Source organism: Schistocerca gregaria, chromosome 8 (genome assembly GCF_023897955.1).
Source record: "Schistocerca gregaria isolate iqSchGreg1 chromosome 8, iqSchGreg1.2, whole genome shotgun sequence".
Classification (NCBI taxonomy): Eukaryota; Metazoa; Arthropoda; class Insecta; order Orthoptera; family Acrididae; genus Schistocerca; species Schistocerca gregaria.
The window spans coordinates 256299313-256312436 of record NC_064927.1 but is presented as its reverse complement, the minus strand read 5'-3'; the positions used below and the strand labels follow the sequence as shown (position 1 = coordinate 256312436).

The 13124-nt window shown below is 40.7% G+C and overlaps 1 protein-coding gene across 1 annotated transcript in view; it reads right to left on the bottom strand.

The window, feature by feature from the left end:
• LOC126285435 (cubilin-like) overlaps positions 1–13124 on the bottom strand; it is a 780558-nt gene that overhangs the window by 62560 nt on the left and 704874 nt on the right. The window contains exons 61-62 of the mRNA XM_049984824.1: positions 10122–10284; positions 4857–5068 (exon numbers count right to left, since the gene is read on the bottom strand). Coding sequence (XP_049840781.1) covers positions 4857–5068; positions 10122–10284 — 375 coding nt within the window. The remainder of the gene's footprint in view (positions 1–4856; positions 5069–10121; positions 10285–13124) is intronic.

Sequence of the window (13124 nt, the reverse complement as noted above, 5' to 3'; positions counted from 1 at the left end):
CCATCTCAGCTCTTGATATTCAAATAAGTGGTTCTCTTTTCTCCATAGGTCTCTTTAATTTTCCTGTCTGCAGTATCTACACTCCTGGAAATGGGAAAAAGAACACATTGTCACGGGTGTGTCAGATCCACCATACTTGCTCCGGACACTGCGAGAGGGCTGTACAAGCAATGATCACACGCACGGCACAGCGGACACACCAGGAACCGCAGTGTTGGCCGTCGAATGGCGCTAGCTGCGCAGCATTTGTGCACCGCCGCCGTCAGTGTTAGCCAGTTTGCCGTGGCATACGGAGCTCCATCCCAGTCTTTAACACTGGTAGCATGCCGCGACAGCGTGGACGTGAACCGTATGAGCAGTTGACAGACTTTTAGTGAGGGCGTATAGTGGGCATGCGGGAGGCCGGGTGGACGTACCGCCGAATTGCTCAACACGTGGGGCGTGAGGTCTCCACAGTACATCGATGTTGTCGCCAGTGGTCGGCGGAAGGTGCACGTGCCCGTCGACCTGCGACCGGACCGCAGCGATGCACGGATGCACGCCAAGACCGTAGGATCCTACGCAGTGCCGTAGGGGACCGCACCGCCACTTCCCAGCAAATTAGAGACGCTGTTGCTCCTGGGGTATCGGCGAGGACCATTCGCAACCGTCTCCATGAAGCTGGGCTATGGTCCCGCACACCGTTAGGCCGTCTTCCGCTCACCCGGCATCATGGTGTGGGGAGCGATCTCCTACACTGGCCGTACACCTCTGGTGATCGTCGAGGGGACACTGAATAGTGCACGGTACATCCAAACCATCATCGAACCCATCGTTCTACCATTCCTAGACCGGCAAGGGAACTTGCTGTTCCAACAGGATAATGCACGTCCGCATGTATCCAGTGCCACCCAACGTGCTCTAGAAGGTGTAAGTCAACTACCCTGGCCAGCAAGATCTCCGGATCTGTCACCCATTGAGCATGTTTGGGACTGGATGAAGCATCGTCTCACGCGGTCTGCACGTCCAGCACGAACGCTGGTCCAACTGAGGCGCCAGGTGGAAATGGCATGGCAAGCCGTTCCACAGGACTACATCCAGCAGCTCTACGATCGTCTCCATGGGAGAATAGCAGCCAGCATTGCTGCAAAAGGTGGATATACACTGTACTAGTGCCAACATTGTGCATGCTCTGTTGCCTGTATCTATGTGCCTGTGGTTCTGTCAGTGTGATCATGTGATGTATCTGACCCCAGGAACGTGTCAATAAAGTTTCCCCTTCCTGGGACAATGAATTCACGGTGTTCTTATTTCAATTTCCAGGAGTGTATCTTACCCGTAGCGAGATGTGCCTCTACATCCTTACATTTGTCCTCTAGCCATGCCTGCTTAGCCATTTTGCACTTCCTGTCGATCTCAGTTTTGAGACGTCTGTATTCCTTTTTGCCTGCTTCATTTACTGCATTTTTATATTTTCTCCTTTCATCAATTAAATTCAATATTTCTTCTGTTACCCAAGGATTTCTACTAGCCCTCGTCTTTTTACCTACTTGATCCTCTGCTGCCTTCACTACTTCATCCCTCAAAGCTACCCATTCTTCTTTTACTGTATTTCTTTCCCCCATTCCTGTCAGTTGTTCCCTTATGCTCTCCCTGAAAGTCTGTACAACCTCTGGTTTAGTCAGTTTATCCAGGTCCCATCTCCTTAAATTCCCTTCTTTTCGCAGTTTCTTCAGTTTTAATCTACAGTTCACAACCAATAGATTGTGGTCAGAGTCCATATCTGCCCCTGGAAATGTCTTACAATTTAAAACATGGTTTCTCAATCTCTGTCTTACCATTATATAATGTATATGAAACCTTCTAGTATCTTCAGGGTTCTTACATGTATACAACCTTCTTTCATGATTCTTGAACAAGTGTGAGCTGTGATTAAGTAGCCCCAATCCATATTCACCTACTACGTTTCCTTCTCTCCCTTTTCCTACTATCGAATTCCAGTCACTCATGACTATTAAATTTTTGTCTCCATTCACTACCTGAATAATTTCTTTTATCTCATCATACATTTCATCAATTTCTTTGTCATCTGAACAGCTAGCCGGCATATAAACTTGTACTACTATAGTAGGCATGGGCTTCGTGTCTCTATTGGCCCCAATAATGCGTGCACTATGCTGTTTGTAGTAGCTTACCTGCACTCCTATTTTTTTGTTCATTATTAAACTTACTCCTGTGTTACCCCTGTTCCATTTTGTATTTATTACCCTGTATTCACCTGACCTAAAGTCTTGTTCCTCCTGCCACCGATCTTCACTAATTCTCACTGTATCTAACTTTAACCTACCCATTTCCCTTTTTATATTTTCTAACCTACCTGCCTGTTTAAGGGATCTGACGTTTCATACTCCGATCAGTAGAATGCCAGTTTTCTTTCTCCTGATAATGATATCATCCTTAGTAGTTCCCACCTGGAGTTCCTGTGTATTTTACCTCTGGAATATTTTACCCAAGAGGATGCCATCATTATTTAACCATACAGTAAAGCTGCATGCCCTCGGGAAAAATTACAGCTGTAGTTTCCCCCTGCTTTCAGCCGTTTGCAATACCAGCACAGCAAGGCCATTTTGGTTAGTGCTACAAGGCCAGATCAGTCAATCATTGAGACTGTTGCCCCTGCAACTACTAAAAAGGCTGCTGCCCCTCTTCATTAACCACAATGAGTCATGTATCGACTCGTGCTACACCTTCTGGTTATATTGCATTGGTCATCCTTTTCTTCCACTGACATGTTGTCTGTCATTAAGTGGCTGCTTGGTTGTCTTTTCCCTCTGCTATCGATATCTGCATTTTGACTTCCGGGAAACTGCTATGGTGGAAGTGATATATTTGACTGGTTGTACGCTCGTGTGGTCGTGCGGAAGTACCTACGTTGGGCTCAGAGAGTGTTGTGGACACGAGAGGGAGTGTGGCTCTCTAGTGAGGCAGGTGTGGTTGCTTGTACCATGTCACCACGTGATGTATGTCGGTTGTGTGTAACGAGCGGGTCAAGTTGATGGAATAGCTCCCCACGTGTTGGTTGTAGACAGAATTGCCCCACGGGTAGTTGCTGTTGATTTCGCCTTGGTGGGACGTTAACAAGCTTCTTTAAATGCTCCATTTCAACACTGGAGTTTAAAAGAAGACACCTAACATGAAGGAGCGGTCACTACCTGTCAACGTTGCAGAGAGGACGTGAACTCAGGCGACAGAGCATATTGTCGCATTACCGTGGCTTGTTGGGTACTCTGGCGATGCGTGTGCGGTCGGATCGGAGGTCATGTACAGCCTGTTCAAGCATCATAGCAAGTTAAGTTCATTGAAGGTTTAATCATTAAGTAAAAAATTTGTGTAACCAATGCCTTGTGGCCTCTGGCGACTGGGTTTCCTATCCCTGGCACCAGTGTAAGTGAAGACAGTGATCTTTCCTCCTCTCGTTACTGTCCGATGGGAGGTGTAGTTTTGGCAGTTTAATTGTTTCGCTATTTTGTCGTGAGTTGTGAGTAAATTCATGCTTCTTGTTGATTTATCATATGGTTGCTCATTGAGGACTGTGTCGTGTAATGTTTCCTTGCACAAGGTTAGCTCTAATTCTGTCAGCAAGTTAAGCCATCTTATTACAAGTTTTTGCTGGCTAAAAGTTGGTGCAGTGACCAGCCTGAGAGTGACAATTGTGTTTACAGGCGTATTTAAATTGGTCTGTATTCTGTCTAGCCTGAGCATCCCTGAGTGGGTGATTTGTGGCCGCCTTACACGGGTCCATCATATCTGTTATGTTCTAATGATATTCCAGGACACTTTTGTTTAAAATTTTTTTTAAATTCCTCCAAGTTTGTAAATTCCTTTTATTGCCATTACTCGTGTGTTTTCTGAGAGCTGTTTAATCTTTTTAATGGTGGTGTTGGTAGCTTCACTACCTCACTGTACCTTATTAACAAAGTTCTGTATTTACTTTAGTAGCCTGTTTACTAACATTCTTTAAATTTTTAAAAATTGTTATATTGCTATAAATTACTTTGACTGGCATTAACAGCATGTTTTAAAAGGTGGTTTATTGCCATACTGTTAGCTTCTGTGCATTTTTAAATTTTTTTTTTAAATTGTTGTATTGCTGTAAATTAGTTTATTGCCATTATCGACATGTTTAAAAGGCTGTTTATTGCTGTACTGCTAGTTTCTGTAAGAGTTTGTGAAAATCTCAACTCGACAGTTAACTACTGGAAATTTGGCCCCGTTTCCCAACTTGTGGTGTGGCTTGTAGTAACCGTAACCACTGTGTGTGTCACACACATTTGTCTGGCCTCTCAACAGATACCCCTCCGTTGAGTGCATTAAAATAGTATACCTTCCATACATTGTAATATGCTCCTTTTCCTTCAGTATCATTCAAAATAATGGCAATTTTCCATCAATAGCCAACAATATACTCACATACATGGTGATTATGTAAGAAGAGGGCAGATTCTGCACATGCAAGATGTGAGTACTTCACGCTCATGATAATTTTATTTATTTTATTTTTAATATCTACTGTTCGTGTTACATAAGCAGAACATTCCAAAATACCAGTACAACAGCAGAACATGTAATCATTGCTAACAATTCAAAATTATTTTTAGCTGACAATGCTCGATGCACAGACTGCACAATAGTGCAATCTGAGAAAGCTGTTGTGCCCATCTTTTGAACAGTTAATATTGCTCATGTCTATTTGAAGAATTACAGTTACTAAATTATAAAGGTCAGACCATAAATTAGTCAGGGAAACTAAAGAACATGCACCATCTTAGTACCATTAAAAATTATTTAATGAGCACATATTAAATCAAAATACATACCCGCCTATCACTCACACTCAGTCTTGATTTTTCACAGTTCTGTCCGCCACCACTGATCTGGAGATCAGCTATATGAATATCAATTGATTCATAAGGAGGACCACTTAACAACCATCGGCAACGGATGTTTGCTGGATAATTTCCTGGGTATCCAGGAGATTTTAGTTCTTGTGGTTCATGTCCAACATTCAGAACTGGAGCACCACATGGGGCTGTTGCAAAAATACACACGGTCACATTGAAAATTTTTATAAGCTTAGTTTCTAGTGAAATCAAAGGTTGGAGGCGCAAATTGTAAAGATAATGACTTATGATGCATCATATTTGACATTCAATACATAATTATACTTACAATCGTATATTCCATGACGAAAACAGTTGAAAATAAATTACTGAAAGCAGTTTTATCACATCTAAAACACTCCTCATAACTTAAAGTGGTGAAAGAATAGGTGTGCTTAGATGTGAATAAATATGTGAAAAGACCTTTTATTGCAGGCTGCTCCAGCCTTAATGTCTGCTGCAGAAAAGCTGATGCCCATGGGCACACGCAAGCAGGGGTGGCCAAAGTGCTCATGTGCAGGCAGGCAGGGAGCTGGATGTACATGGGCAGGGTTGGGTAAACAGATCCCGGATGGATAGTCAACACCATGCTAATACAACTATAGATTAGTGGGGAGACCATGATCACATTGCAACTGGATATGTTTAAGAGAAACATTCAATCCAACTGAAAAATACAAAAAAATTATTAAACAATGGGAACTTCAGGTTGAAATATCAACAGTATTAGGAACAGGACAGATTGTTATTCACCATACACATGGCCTGCGGAGTTGCAGACAGGCAAAATGAAAGGACTGTTACCGATTATAGGTTTCAGCCAAAGCCTTCTTAAGCACACACACACACATTCACACAAGCACGCATAAATCTTGCACACATAAGCACTACCACTGACAGCTCTGATCAGAACATTTTATTACATTTATGAAACAAGACATTTAATTTTCTTTTCGAGAGATGAAATATTTGGTTTGAGACTCCTTGCTAGTGCCAAGATGCAGAATGCTCTTCAGTGTTGGCAATGTTGGGTTGTTAACCTCGACCTTTCTGCAGTTTTTATCCTCTTTGTTATGAAAAAAGGGTTGTTCACAACATTATCCTGACTCAAAATAGATATAATGTTGTAGTGATGCAAGGGACAGCAAAAAGTCAGTAAATTACTCAATGGACAGTATTTTTCAATACAGGTATTTCGTTCATTCCAAGCAAGTGTCAATTCATGATGTCGTCATCCAGAAACGAGTTGACTGTAATCTGAATCAATTTTAGCAAACTAATCACTTCTCTCAGGTGATAAAATTTTATTGATTATGAAATACAAGTTCTTGAAGTTTATTCAGAATCAGAAATGTTTAATTAGTAATTACATGCCATAATTTATTTGTTTAATATAAAGGTATTTTGAATTTTGTATGCATAAAAAGAAGTGTGAATTTATGTGCGGCTTTTACTCTGAGATGAGTTATCACTTAGAGTGCTAAAAGTGCGTGTGTACAGTTCGCTGACCTATGTGGTGAATTTTATTTTGTGATCTTGACCCAAGTGGAGAGTAAATCCAGTTTCATTTAAACTTTATGTGAGATAGACACATCAAATTATTAAAAAATTGTCATTTAGCCCATTAGGGAAAACTGAAACCTGCGGGCTTGATTTGAAATACGTTGCACACCAGTGTGTGATCGAGCTGTCCAGTAAATTGTATATAATAGTTACAAATGTGTTTGGATTTAATGCACAAAGTTGGAAATTAATTTTGAGACAAGTGCTGATTTTGACAAAAAAATGAACAGAAAGTTTATTCAAAATATTGAGGTCCAGTTTTAACTGAGACACATATCACCTTGTTGATTACATTGCCTAGCAACACTGTAAAGCAGCTTAATTAACTCATTAGAACAATTTGTGACGTAGTAAGGACTATTACACACACAAAATGTTATATGAAGTTTGCTGACCGCATGAGAGCATTTTTCTTTCCATAAATGCCAATAAACCAGCAGTTTCAAGAGTTAAATTATTAACTCTTGTGTAACTTCATTGATTGTCCTATCACTATGGAACTTCTTGTATCGTGTTGACTGTGAAACCACTGTAACAAATTTGTTGCTTGGTAATACTTGTCCTTGAGAAAAATTCATTTTTGTAAATTACTCACTTCTCATTACATTTTCAAAGGCATGGTGTCTGCTGCAACTGGTGGTGCAGTTGTTAGCATAATGGACTTGCAGTCAGGAGGATGGCAGTTCAAACCCGCATCCGGCCATCCTGATTTAGGTTTCCCGTGATTTCCCTAAATTGCTCCAGGCAAATGCCGGGACGTGATTTGGACAGGGGCCCCCATTGAAAATGGGACTTGCAGTCAGGAGGATGGCAGTTCAAACCCGCATCCGGCCATCCTGATTTAGGTTTCCCGTGATTTCCCTAAATTGCTCCAGGCAAATGCCGGGACGTGATTTGGACAGGGGCCCCCATTGAAAATGGCGTGTCACTTGGTGCCATGATATGTGCAGTTTTAGAACTTGCTCATAATGCTGTATCAATGGAACGAAATATGTACAACAGTTGAAATTGACCCATATGAAGAACATCCAGGAGCTCTGTGTATAATTGCTTTTCTGCCTCAGATGTACCTGTTGCTCTGCTTCACACATTTGTGTGGCAATGAGTTTGCCTCCTTACTTCACTGTCCAGCTTGTCATACTGTGTCGTCCAAAGGAACAAGTAGTGACACTGAGCATTGTGCTTCTTCATTGTATTAAGTGTCTTCAACACATGAGGTGCTCATGTTTTTCAACAGATAAAGAGTTGTTCTTCCAAAGAAGTGAAAAATGGCAATGGGCCATTTAATTTTAAGAAATCATCATTATAGTAAAGTCTTGGGTAAAATATTCCAGAGGTAAAATAGTCCCCAATTCGGATCTCCGGGCGGGGTCTACTCAGGAAGATGCCGATATCAAGAGAAAGAAAACTGGCGTTCTACGGATCGGAGCATAGAATGTCAGATCCCTTAATCAGGCAGGTAGGTTAGAAAATTTAAAAAGGGAAATGGATAGGTTAAAGTTAGATATAGTGGGAATTAGTGAAGTTCGGTGGCAGGAGGAACAAGACTTTTGGTCAGGTGAATACAGGGTAATAAATACAAAATGGAATAGGGGTAATGCAGGAGTAGGTTTAATAATGAATAAAAAAGTAGGAGTGTGGGTAAGCTACTACAAACAGCATAGTGAACGCATTATTGTGACAAAGATAGACATGAAGCCCACACCTACTACAGTAGTATAAGTTTATAAGCCAACTAGCTCTGCAGATGATGAAGAAATTGATGAAATGTATGATGAGATACAAGAAATTATTCAGGTAGTGAAGGGAGATGAAAATTTAATAGTCAAGGGTGACTGGAATTCGGTAGTAGGAAAAGGGAGAGAAGGAAACGTAGTAGGTGAATATGGATTGGGGCTATGAAATGATAGAGGAAGCCGCCTGGTAGAATTTTGCACAGAACATAACTTAATCATAGCTAACACTTGGTTCAAGAATCATGAAAGAAGGTTGAATACATGTAAGAACCCTGGAGATACTAGAAGGTTTCAGATTATATAATGGCACGACAGAGATTTAGAAACCAGGTTTTAAATTAAATAAGACATTTCCAGGGGCAGATGTGGACTCTGACCATAATCTATTGGTTATGAGCTGTATAAAGAGGTTCCATACAGGGGCGATGTTCTTGAGGACAATATTATGGAAATGGAAGAGGAGGTAGATGAAGATGAAAAAAAATATTCCCAGTAGCAAGATTTAGACCAGTGACTTTGTGAGTACAATGCCTTTGTGAGTACAATCTGACTGGCTTTATGAGAAGTGTACAGCCTTGGAAATCTTACCTGAGCTCGACAGCCTGTAAGTATGAACGAAATCAGAGCAGGCCACTCTGTAAGGTCTCTTGTAAGTGCTTCGTCAGATGTAGACAATACTTGCATGTGCGCGCGCACACACACACACACACACACACACACACAATGTCGTAACAAGCTTTATGAATGGATATAGCAGAGCAGAGCAATTCCACATCATGAATAGAGACACATAATTGTGCAATAAGTATGCTTTTGTCACTTTTTATGTGATTCATGGATTGTAAGGAAACTTTTGGCTCAGTTTCATCTAAATCCATAGTAACAGTCATTAAACAATGTACTGATTCAACCTAAGTTAATATACTCAAAAACTGCATATGTCAATGCTAAAAATTCCATCAGACTTCATTCAGGTACTGGCAAATTCAGACCTGAAAGATAGGAATCAGGCATGGAGATACCACATAACTATAACTCTTCTTGGAAGCCCTACAGGAAGTTTTAAAATCTCTCAACAAGAAAAAGAAGCAATATACACTAATCACACATAAGTGAAACAGCTTTCTTTTTCTGATGTACTTTTTGCCTCTAGTGCAGGTGATTGCAACAACTGTATTATAATAAGCCTCCAATAATGTACCAAGAACACATGAAAAGTAGCATAATAAGAGTTAATAATGAAGTTTTAGAACCAACAGATGAGTTTTTGTATTTCAATAAGTTGAAGATAACGAATGGATGTATGTAGAGCAAAAGAAATAAAGCTAAGATGTACAGTGCACTGGAGTGCATTTTGAATACTAAATGGTTGTTTCAAAACCAAGCTTCCAACAGAAAGTTTATCATCTGTATGTACTTCCAGCTGATTTATGGGACTGATACATGGACTTCAGTGCAAACACAGAGGGTTATTCTTTGAGCAATATAGAGATGAATAGTGGGAATTATTGAGAGATAAAAGGAAAACACATCAACTGGGTTAACAAAATGGAGAAGAGGACACAATTATGATACTAATGAAAGTTAAATGGAGGTGGGTGGGATATATATCCAGGAAAATAGAGAGGGGAGGAATATGGAATATTTTAGCCAGACTCTTAACAGATAAGAAAAGGCCAAAGCAACAGCTTAATGGAAGATGGGTAGACCACATTACAAAATATTCAGTCACAATATGGTGGCATACAGCTGAAGAGTGTAGTGCAAGCAGAAGTTTCGAGAATGCCTTTAGTCAACCATGTATGTAATGTGACTTATGGTGTTGCAAATGTCCTTGGAAATTTAACTTTTCAAATTTTTGAGAAGTTTGAAATAAATAAAAGTGCTTCAAAAATCCACTTACATGCTCTCTGAAAAACTCGTGCTCTGAACCCTGGAGCATTGTAGGTTCCATCAGATACAAAGCGTACCCACATGTGGTCTGAGGATGTGATAATCTTCTGTGGAATTTGATTGCCACAGAATTTTCCCAGCAACTCTGAGTATTGGCTTCCTCCATCACGTACCTGCATTACAATGAAATATTGTTGTGTATACACGAATATAATTAAAGAATAATTACAAATTTACAGCCAACTATATTTTCAGTATCAATATTCAATACTGTCTTGTTAATCAGGCATTACATCTTTCTGTAACAACAAATATACAATCCTTCCCAATGCATCAATATTTCCTAATAGTATAGTGGTCTGAAAGAGTGAGAATGTAAACTCACTATCGTTATTAATTGTCTTGTCAATAATTGACACTACTGCTTTCCTTTGGCTGAAAAAGTTATATTTGACTGTACTAGGCACGTTGTTGTATCTCTAGTGCTCTGTAGTGTATGCACAAAATAACTTAACCCTTTGTTTGCAAACAGGGTGGTTGGGGAGGGGATAATGGTAGGAGTGGGAGTCCCACGGTTAACATCCAATGCACAACAGGGGAGGTGCAGCTCAATAGCTGAAGCCTTTGCGCAACACCTATTACACAGATCTTCTAAGCTACAGCTAGCGAGCCTGCAAATGATCATATTAACAGTTTGTATCAGTAGGATCAGCAAATCAACAAATACAGAAGTTCAGTATCAACAGTCTCTGACTGGGGTACCAAAAAATAATGATCACATAAATGAAGGCATAATAAGTGTAGAAAGGATCTGCAGCTTTATTCTCTTTATTGTCTGATAAGATATGCCAACAGCCTATGACACCTTCTGTAGCACTGTTTTTTAATGTAATGTAATTGGACAGATAAAAACTCTATTCAGCATGTGGAAGTAGGAGGACACACATATAAGGGTATTGAAATCTGAAAGCTTTCAGAGCCAGTGGGTCCTTTTTCTGGCAGACAGGCTGAAAAGGAAGGAAGTAGGGTGAAGAAAACGAACTGGCAATATGCAGGAAATGGGGAGAGTTCAGAAAAGTTTGCTCTAGAGTCAAGGGAGACTTACCGAAAGGGATGAGAAGGGAAGACTGATTGCTGGGGAAAACCTGAAGCTTAAAGGTGAAAACAGGGTAATATGCAAGACAGAGATTACTGGTACATCATGCATGAGTTAGTAAGAGCAGAAAGCTCAGTGTATTCTATGTGGCAGAGGTGGGGTAGGGTGTCAGGGAAAAATAGACAGATCCAAAAATAAAAGATATGGAAAACTAAAAGGAAGCACAGAAATGAATAGTTACTGAGAAGCAATGCTGAGATGGAAGATATTAACGTAAATTAAGGATGGGTGGGTGGCAAGAACCAAGAACACATTATGTCAGTTCACATCTGCAGACCTCTCTGAGACACTGGTATCTGGAGCAGGAATCCAGATGGTACTTTTGGTGAAATAAGCACTGAAGTCATGACTGTGATGTTGTAGGGTATGCTCTGCAACAGGATACTGTGTATTGTCAGTATACACCCGATGCCTATGCTCATTCATCTGCACCGGGATACTGTGTGTTGCCAGTGTACACCCACCACCTATGCTCATTCATCCTAACTGATACATAACAGCTGATACATGACGTGTCATTTCAAAGGTGGCTCTCCCTTTGATAGTAAAAGTTTTGCTAGTTATTGGGCTAGTAGATGTGATGGTAGGAAAGCGCATAGGCAAGTCAAATAGTAGGGACACTCACAGAGTTAGGAGTATAGGGTAGGCAAATGGGTGCACAAGGAGCATAGGATCTGATAATGATCTTGCGGATATTGGGAAGTCAACAAAAAAGTATTCTAGTTGTGGTGAGCAAAATATCAGACAGGAGGGACCTCATTTCAGGACATGATTTTAGAAAGTCTTAGCCTTGGCAATGTAGCTGATTAATACATTCTGGATAATATTAAGTGACAAGAGGTGTACTCCTAATTGTTTTTTGGGAGGATTAGCAGCACCAGGATTGGATGTGATGGCTTGGGAAATCTGCTTATGAACTATGCTGGTGGGGTAATTATGACTAGTAAATGCTGAGGTGAGAATGTATCTGTAAGGAGTCTGCATCTGAACAAATAAGTTGCCTATAATGCCAAGGCTGTATGAGATGGAATGTTTGATATGGAAAGGATGGCAACTGTCAAAATATAACTAACAATGTATTTAGAGATTCCAAGAATTCTAACAGGTCAGCCTCATTGTGCATCCATATGGCAAAGATGTCATCAATGAATCTGAATGGAACCAGGATCTGAAGGCTTATGGATCCCAGGAAATTTCCGTCCAAGTGACCCATGAAGAGGGTGGCATAGGAAGGAGACATCCTGGTTCCTATGATCTGTTTGTACATCTGACCCTCAAGTATTTGTTGGTAAGTATAAAACTGATTAAGTAGAGCGCTGAATGAGGAAATGTTCAACAGCAGACAGACCGTGTACATGGCGGATGTCTGTATGGAGGGAGGTGGCATCAATGCTAATAAACATGACAAGCAAGGTCTGTGGTGGGAATGGGACAAGCACAGATTTCAGATGATCTAGGAAACGGCTAGTGTCTTTAATTTATGGGGGAAGTCATTATCCTATAGGTTCCAGGTGTTAATCAAATAAGGTAGCTATATGTTTGGCGGGTGCTTTGAAGACAGCAGCTATGGGATGGACAGAGTGATTGGGTTTGTGGATCTTAGGAAGAATGTAAGTTCTATGGACTGGGGTGTTGGTCTTTGTGATAGGTCTGAGCTTTTAAGAAGGGACTATAGGTCAGTTTGTATCCCTTGTACACTGGGAGGATAATGATGGAATCATTAATTTTTTGGGAATAAAGTGCCTGGTGTTCTGTGGAGATCAGGGTTAGCACCTGAGGAAGGATTGTGAAGCAATGATGAATCTCAGGAATTCTTGGCTGGCTTGAAAGGGATGATTTTGAAATAGTGGTGGTGGA